Raw genomic sequence first — 9221 nt, forward strand, 5'->3', positions numbered from 1 at the left:
ATGCCACCACACCCTACTATCTAGATTGTTAAAATATCATATCTATATTTTTAGAGAGAGTCATGTCTTGTTTATCCTAACGCTAAATCACAATCTAGCATCCTGAATTCATAGGACTACTATGAATAGTTTCATGGATGGTGGGATTAATATCTAAATTTTAGTACTATGAAATGAGATACATGTCATGGATGGATGGATGGATGGATACTTAGATTAATGTCAATTGCATATTTACGTTTCCGAAATTACCGTAATACTGATGCTATTTTCGTTTCCAATAATATCGCATTGTTTTTTTTTTCCGATGAAAAATATGAAAGTGAAAGTAATTAAGCCTTTCATCGATTCTTTCCGACCGTTTTCATCCCTTTGTGAGCTGGTCAGGGTGAGTTTTTTTTATTATAAATCAATTACATAGCATTCTTTTGACATAATTTTCTATAGTTTAAACTTTCAATTGTATTTTTCTAAAGTTTATATATTTTATAATGATACAGATCTAATTATCCAACACAATCGTGAATGGGAAATGAGGGCAAGTATGAAGTATCCCACTGATCTTATCCGAACGAGAGGCTTGGGTTTGAGGTTGCCTGCTTCATCTCGTGCTCGTCGATCTGGCCCGTCGGAGCTGAGGAGCCGTCGCTCCCACCAGCCGGGTCTCCAGAGCTGTCGCTCGCCCCGCCCACCGGCCCCTCGAGCGGCACCTCGCATTGGCGCGCTGACCCGGAGCCACCGCTGGCCTCGCCGGCCAGAGCTGCAGCTAGCCACCGGCCGCCTGCCAACAGATCCGCCTTGCCACGCCGGCCACTAGAGCCGCCGCTCGTCCAGCCGTGCGACCGTCACTGAGGCCACCTCTACTGCGCGGGCTTGCTGGTTGCTGCCCCTAACTCATCAATGCGCATTTGCAACAGATCACTGTGAAATGATTGGGATTTATCTTACACACGTGCTACGCTCAATTTAAACCTCACTTGCGGGCATCCACATCACCAGGCATTTCAGAAGGAAGGCTATATGCAGGCTTCTAACTTTCAGTTACGCTCATCAGGGTCTCCTTGGTTAGAGCCATGGCTGGCATCCGCTGGGTTCCGGGTCGCAACACATAGTGGTTACTTTTCGGGCGAGTTGGGTGCGCTCTGGCTGTTTAGATGTTTTTGTGTACTTTGGACGCACTGAGATTCCTATGCCATATTGATTTTGTTGACTTGATATTGTAGGGGGGCTAGGACTATCCAGGTTGAAATGTAGATTACAGTGCTCTCAGCTGTGGCAGTCTACAAGTTTACTTCATAATCAGAAAGAGGTAACTCGAGTGCACTGGATAATTGGATATTTAAATAGTGTGTAATATGATTAGTAGTTATAGTCATGCTTGAAATTTTCTTCTACTTATGTCGTGATATCTTAATTTGGATGCTAAGGACAGATCTTTTGGGACTAGTGGGAATGATAAATTCAGGTCTTTGATGAACTGTATGTTGATTCTTTTAAGTTTTTACATCACAAGAATATAAGTTACAAAGCCAAAATTCAGCGTAACTATAATCATGTTGTCTTACATTTTTATATAAAACAGATCAGGGAATGGTGTGCTGAAACAACCATGGGAAAAGGATACTTTTTAAACTCTGCAATACTTTTGAGATAGTGATTTCCTTTCTATGTTTCCTGCTTGTTTAAATGTTACACCTCAGTTCCTGCTGACCTTTTTCTTTTGCATCACTGTAGAAGGACAGATATTCTTGTATTGATCAGTCAACATCGTATCTGCATGTACAATCTCTCAGGAACTTTCCGACTGAAAAACTTCGTGGAGAAGTGGTTGTGGTGCGTCTTGATTCTGCACTTCTTTTGGGACATTCAAGAACATGCACTTTCGCACGTGAAAGAGCATTGCTAACTATCAAATACTTGTACAAAGCAAGAGCAAAAGTGGTTATAGTCACCAGCTGGGATACAGTTCTTCAATCCGATAATCCAGAGATTAAATCAATTGACTCTTTTGCAGGTTAGCCAATGTTCATAATATTATTTATTGTGCAACACGAATTTCTTGACATATCTTCTGTTACTTCCTTCTTGAGTTACATATCTCCAGAGATTAAATCAATTGATTCATTTGCAGGGTTTTTTCCAGTTTTTTATGTCAGTATAGCAGAATGCTGAATTGCACACCCCTATTTCTTTAATTACACTGATTTTTTTAAAAAAATCGCCCTTGTTGAGTTCTATTTTTAACTGAAAGAAGGAATGGTTTTGAATGTTGTAAAAGGGAGATGTTGAGTTCCTATGCAGCAGATGTTCCACTATGGGTATCTGCAGAACTACAGTCCTTTGCCATTGTTGATGGTGATAAGTCACTAGGCCATTGCCCTATCATTTTAATAAGAGAAAGAGCTGAACCAATTTTCAAATGAGCTGCAAAATAAAAAAACAGTATCTTTAGCTGATAGCTTGAAAATAATCTGCCTTAAATGCTGGTTGTTTTATGTTGACACGTCATAAATTCTGGTTTTGTCAGATTATTTGTCATCACTTCTTCAATTACAAGTCATCCCAGTAGATGGTGCACCTGGTTTAACATCATTTAAGAAGGAAAAGTGGGTGCAGAACAACATTATTTTGTTTGAAAATCTTCTGAGCTTCAGAGGAGAAGTTGCTAATTGCAATGATTTTTCTCAGAAGCTAGCTTCAGGTGCCACAATATTTGTCAATGATTCTTTCTCACTGTCTCATAAGATTCTTGCATCAACTGTTGGCATCACCTGCTTCTGCTATGCATCTCTTGCTGGTTTCCATTTTGAGGAGGAGCTTAAGCGATTGATAAAGATCACGGACACCACGAGGCGCCCATATATTGCAATTGTAATCATTAGCCTATTTTTTTCTATGTATATGTAGCTGACAGGCTTTATCCATGATCTAGCTCTCAAATATCAGTTGTCTATTTTTTTTAACGAAATAGGTTTCAGCTTTGCTTTCTGTATTCGACATGAAGGAAAAACAATATATGTAAAGTATGCTAGTTCAACCTGTTTTCTTCCTCCATGAAATGCTAATATATCCTCCGTGCTCTGGAACCACCAAAGAAAGACGAATGGCTTGTAAAATACACTTCAAACAACCGAAATTTTGTTTCCCTATTGTTCACAGACATAAATCTATGGACTTAGGCAAGTACTACTAGTGTTTGCTATGTTCCATATTATTAAAGCAGAACTCCCCCAACCACTGAGAAGCTATACAAAAATACCTAACTAGCCGTAAGTAGTGTATACTGGTATTCTTTTCTATTAAGTGGGTGAACAAGTGTTTAGGCATTATGGCAGGGATCATATGCTGATAATATAATTGCATTTCGTTTCTTGAGTTTTTGTTAGAAAGACTGATACTGCAAAATATTATGATTACATTTTATCCTTCTGTAATCTTATGGTCATCGGTAAATATTCTGTGTTGTCACTTTCAGTTATGTTACAAATTTTATTTACCTAAAACATAGTGATTACTGATTAAAGTAGATGATTAATGGCAACTGAATAATAAATTCATTGGTCCTAGCAATGGGTATTTCATATGAACCATATGCAACTAGGATCCATGTGTCACTACGAAATACCGTTTAAAGCTGAAAATGTGTAACTACTTCCTATTGCCAGGTTAATTTATTTCTGATGACTTGTTCTTATTATTGCAGATTGGAGGCAGTAACTTCTTGAGAAAGGCACCTGCTCTTCGGATGTTAATCTCTCTATGTGATGGGTTGTTCTTTGTTGGAAAATTATCATTTCAAATAATGAATGGCCTTGGAATGTCAGTGCCCTCTCAATTCATTGAAAGAAATGCAATCATGGAAGTACTACAGATTATACAAGTTGCTAGGGATAGGAATGTTCCTATTTATTATCCAACAGATCTCGGGTGCTTGAACAATAACGATAGTGGAACATTGGGAGTAATTAACTCTACTGGACAATTGGATGGTGAGTATTACTAGGAAATTTTCATGCCCTTCGTTTGTTTCTCAAACAACTTTTTTCCGTGGTAACATTTATGAAATTGTGCTTTCCTTGGTTAGATTAAGCATCATCCTGTCTGCAAAACATGTTTCTCACCACTTAACAAGTTACTTGTCAAAGTGTAATGGTGGGCCTTTAGTCCATGCTAACCAATTACATCCTGGAGAAACATGTTGAATTGGATAGTTAGCAGCAATATTATGCTAATTGCAATTAAATGATGAAATGTTTGTTTTATATACCAGTTGCCACTTAGCTCAGTTGGTGGGAGGTGTGGGTGTACACTCCCACCACCTAGGTTCAAGTCCTTTTCAATTCAAATTTGGGTTTCTATTCAACACCTATTTCCCCCTAGGTTAGTCGAGTTTTTTTTCCCCTTCATTTTTAAATTGACAGTTTCCAAAGGAACATGCATTTTGCAATTTATAGTACTGGGGCATGTTTATGGAGTTTGGTGCTATCTGCAAATTCTAGCATTTCGATTGCCCTATAGCTATTTCTTATAACTAGCATTTTCATTGCCTATAGGTATTTCCTACAATAAATTCAATGATTGTGTTAACAGTTAAAGTTATGCAAATGTCATGTAAGCAATTACTTGAAGCAGTTATGAATATTCTAATACCTGTGATTTCTCCATACTTTTTTCTAGGCTGGACACCAGCTGATATAGGACCATCAACATTGGAGAAATTGTCTTCTATAATACCATTATATAAGGTAAGAATGGTATTAATGGAAATGTTGTTTCAGTTAGTTTGAGTGGATTTGTGAAATAATCGTAGTTACTAGTGCAGCACATGAAACTAATTAGTGTTCACTTAAATCCATTATCTCATACTTTTTTTTTTGCTTCTCTTGTTAATTATATATTAGTTTAGTTCGTATTGAACTATATGGTTGAAGGGAAGTATTAAAGATAAAATTACATCCAGATCAGTTTGAAAGCTTAACTTTGGTCGATATGTGATAAGTTGTGTCTGTGAACTGCCATTGATTGGATTTATCCTTTCTTCCTATCAAGTTGCATTCATCTTATGATACTCTTTTAGATCCCAGGCCTGGCCAACTAATGACATTTTTTTACAGAAGATATTATGGATTGGACCTACAAACTACGATTTAGCAGAAGAATTCTCAGACGGAGCAACACAGTTGGGTCAAATACTGGAAAAGGCAAGCTTTGATAGCTGTGAAGTTATTGTAGTAGGGAATGCAGCATGCAACACATTAAGACAGAATGTGGATTCCTCATCTCGATATATAGAATTTCGAAATGCCACTGTCGTATGGGAATTCCTCAAAGGAAGAATATTGCCTGGCATAGCAGCATTGGATAAAGTAAGTCATGCTCTGGAACAACTATTCTGTTGGGTCATGGTGCTTCTCATATAACAGTAAAAACTTTCATCAGCAAAGTACTGTTTCAATTCATCCATGTTATTTGTTCAATATGTGACAAATGAAGCCCACTTTAAATCACAATGAAGTTGAAAGTGTAGACTGTCCCCTCAATGCTCTCAGCAGACCAGCACATCCGTGTGTGCCTATACAATTCTTTTATTTTCATATGACCCTACATTCGATCATATGGTGGCATAAATATACTGATATGAATTGCAGATAGCAAAAGATCTAAGTGGTCCCATCTAGATGTCTGATTAAGGATCGAGCATGTTCCAAAGTATAAAATTCCATTGTATGTTGTATCATAGAACACAAATAATCCTAATAGTACAAGAAATTATAGTTATATATATTTAATGACATTAAAATCCTCCAACATTGCATCAGTGTTATAGATGGCAAATATCTACCAAATAGAAATGACATGTGGATCAATTAAGATAAGAAAATTATTGATTGAATTTTGTGCTCAAGGATTTCTAATGATTGCTCAAGGACTTCTATTGGCATATTGGTTTGTATACAGCCTGAATGTCCTGAAGAGCGATGGATCTTATGTGCTATGTCTGCATAACTTGGTTCCAGAAATAGTAATCATTGTATTAAAATATGATTTAAAGGTCTCAGTGTCATCCTCTGTTCCTATCCCAGTCGTGGACTTGTAACTGAATATTTCATTGAGATGGGTACCCACATTTTTAAACAACATTTTCTTTATTAATTTTTAATAATATAGTGGAGTATCTTTTAGTTCCAGTGATATAGATATATTTGGTTCTTCATATTCAAACTTTTTGCAGCATTACCCCTACCGGATTCCATGGAGCTCTGTCTTCTGTGATCCTACACTACCCTTAGTGGTTGATATTGGAAGTGGTATGCCTCCTTAAATATTTTTAATTGGGTATTTGTTTCATAAATGAGTATAAAATGAAGTGGGATAGTATATTTCTTTTGGGAATTATGGTGTATATGCTCCTTTTTATTAGTAATGTACTAGCTAACCAACATCCATGAAAGATATGAGAAAGCAGATAGTGTTGAACCAACTCAACATTTACCAATACACATCTTTATTGTTGTTTCCAGTATAGATTCCATAAATTTATTCTGTAGTCTTGTTCTCAGCTTGTCCACACTAATGACCAGAAAGTATCAGTTTGTACCTTGTGATAGGATTTGGTAGCTGTACATTTTGTCAGAGTGCAAACTACCAAATTCTAGAATATTACTTTATTATAGGCTATCTCTGCTTTTGTGATTCGTCCACTCTTTTCGTGTAAATACTCTTTCTTAGTGCAGGAAATGGTTTGTTTCTTTTTCAAATGGCTAAAAGTTATGAAAGTTCAAACTTCCTTGGGCTTGAGATGAACGAAAAGGTAACTACTGTATTTTAATCTCTATGGAATCCCATTCTTGTCTTTAACCTTTTCAGTGACTCACATTTACTGTAGCTTGTTATAAGGTGTCTCGAGGGTATGGCTTCAGATGAGAAAAGGAACCTGTAAGTGTTGCTTGCCTGTGTCTTTTCTAAGGCCTTTCTCTGTATAAGCTAGTGATCTCAGTTCCTGCAAATGTTTTTTAATTACACAAATAAAAAAGATGAAACAAAATACCAGAATAGCCTCATGCACCTTAGGAATTACACGTTCTTTTTTTTTAGTTTAGCTTAGGAATTTGAGGGAGCCCAGATTAGCGGATGTAGAGTTGAATTGTACATCCTTATGAATGTAAACTTCTCTCCTGTAAGCATCATGTTCTAATCAGGAAAAGGAGCAGGATTGCTTTCTTTGACTTTGAGTAATCAAATGGATCTTTCTGTGCAATGTGCACAGATGCCATCAAAATGTTATGGACCTTTAAACCACTTTCACAAATCTCATTCTAGAAAATTAGATCATCAACTAGATGCACAAGTATGACCGTGTTTTGGTGACAAAAATCTCTCCACTTGGAACGAAGCTCTAAAAAAACCAGATTCAAGGACTTGCTGCTCATTAGTAGTCCTTGTACATGAAGTTCTTGTAGTAATTCGTTCATTTATCAGAACATGTGCGTGTACATGTGCTTTCAATTTTTCCCAATAATTGTATGAACTGACAGTCTGAGACTAATGTTATCATTTTCCTTTGTTGCCTTCTATGTTTCATCATCAATATTGCTGCTTTTTATTTTTCTGACAGATATTTTGTATCAACGAATGCAACATCCACATTCCATTCCATAGTTTCAAGTTATCCTGGACGGTTGACTCTTGTCACAGTACAGGTTTCCTTCTACTCCTATGGTTCATATGGTTTTTTTTTAGGAAACAGAAGGGGTTGTGCCCCTACTTATTATTATACATTAGCAAATTAAAGAAGAGTACACAGAAGGTACGAAGTGAAGAAAAAAGAAAGAAGCTAGTTTTAAGTGATAAGAGTGTAGCCATTCTGTTATTTGAGGGAAATAACTTGCTCTCCCAATGTAGAACCAGGGCAAACTCCTGCAAAAAACTTGATCTGTATTTTTGGATTGTTGGATCAACATTGTTGAAATCCTATCATTTCTTACGGTCCATATGCTCTATGGCATTAGTATTATGACCTCTATATAGAAAGGGTTGAAAGCAATACCACACTCATGAGACTTGAATGTTACCTGGGATGTTAGTTCGTATGCTTCATGGAAACATTAGTTCTGTGGCTTCACTTTCCCACATTAGCTCAGATGCACCGCCCTAGTACTTAAACATTTTATCCTATTCCATGGTCTATGTGTGGTCATCTTGTTTGTTGATTATTATCCCCCTTCTTCAGTGCCCGATTCCTGACTTCAACAAAGAGCAAAATAGGTGGAGGATGGTGCGAAGAATGCTCGTTGAAGCTATCACCGATCTTCTTCGTACCAATGGCCAGGTATGTTATTTTCATCGTCTCTGAATCTAGGATAGCCCCAAAATTCTGCTGATCAATGGAGCATGGTTCTTGTTGAAGATACACTGATCCTAACACAGATACTGCAATTACCACTTCAGGTTTATCTGCAGTCTGATGTGGAATCTGTTCTGGTCGGAATGAAAGGGCAGTTCCTCTCCTACAGCAAGGGCCAGCTTGTCGTGGACGGCGATGACGGTGGCCACCGGATGGAGAACCCGTTCGGCGTGGTGTCCAACTGGGAGCGGCATGTCCTCGCTCGTGGAGCTCCCATGTACAGAATGCTAAGGAAAGTGTGATCCCATCGTCTGTCTCTGAACTCTGAGCATTGCATTTGTTTTTGCCACCATGGCTGCTTCAAACATGGAAACCGTTACCGAACAATGTTCACGGCCAGAACGGCAAGTCAATTGGGTCCACTCCAACAAATCCTCGACAAAGCAGACGTGACCACCAATTTCTGTGGCCAAATCGAACGAATCCAGACATGGTCAACCAGACAAGTGCTATCTGAAAGCGTACTACGGCAGCTTCGCGTAATTGAGAGCCGGAGCCGCGCGCGCTGCACGCTCGTCACGCTCCCATCAGTCCATCACACGGTCTCGGGTCGCTCCCATCGCTAGCGTCATGCCACGAGCAAAAGATGCCACCCGAGAGCGACCTGCATCCGTCACCAACATGGATGCACGGCGGCTAAACAAGATTCACAGGTGGATGTGACCACAGCGTGATGCAGATACGGGCCAGCAGGTAGTGCTAAAAAATCCAACGACGCGACCAAATTTTGGCGAGGCACGTTTGGTTTGTTGCCCTGAAAGTCTTTAAAAAAAACAACTTTTGGCACGTCCTGGAATAATTTGGCCGCTACTTAAAC

The 9221-nt window shown here is 38.4% G+C and overlaps 1 protein-coding gene across 3 annotated transcripts; it reads left to right on the plus strand.

Moving 5' to 3' along the window:
- The first annotated feature begins 547 nt into the window (after positions 1-547).
- Positions 548-8787, plus strand: LOC120650932 (phosphoglycerate kinase-like). 3 transcript variants are annotated; one of them, XM_039928241.1, is made up of 13 exons: positions 548-1126; positions 1224-1309; positions 1735-2014; positions 2528-2871; positions 3704-3989; positions 4678-4745; positions 5115-5366; positions 6233-6308; positions 6735-6811; positions 6887-6936; positions 7616-7700; positions 8231-8329; positions 8428-8787. In XM_039928241.1, the coding sequence occupies exons 1-13, from the start codon at positions 1021-1023 to the stop codon at positions 8644-8646; spliced, it is 2028 nt and encodes a 675-aa protein (XP_039784175.1). In that variant the 5' UTR covers positions 548-1020; the 3' UTR covers positions 8647-8787. The 3 variants fall into 3 exon arrangements, with proteins under 3 accessions (XP_039784175.1, XP_039784174.1, XP_039784176.1); XM_039928240.1 differs by having other exon boundaries at positions 549-1135; XM_039928242.1 differs by having other exon boundaries at positions 554-1135; positions 8449-8757.
- The last annotated feature ends 434 nt before the right edge of the window (positions 8788-9221 follow it).

This window comes from Panicum virgatum, chromosome 9K (assembly GCF_016808335.1).
Source record: "Panicum virgatum strain AP13 chromosome 9K, P.virgatum_v5, whole genome shotgun sequence".
Classification (NCBI taxonomy): domain Eukaryota; kingdom Viridiplantae; phylum Streptophyta; class Magnoliopsida; order Poales; family Poaceae; genus Panicum; species Panicum virgatum.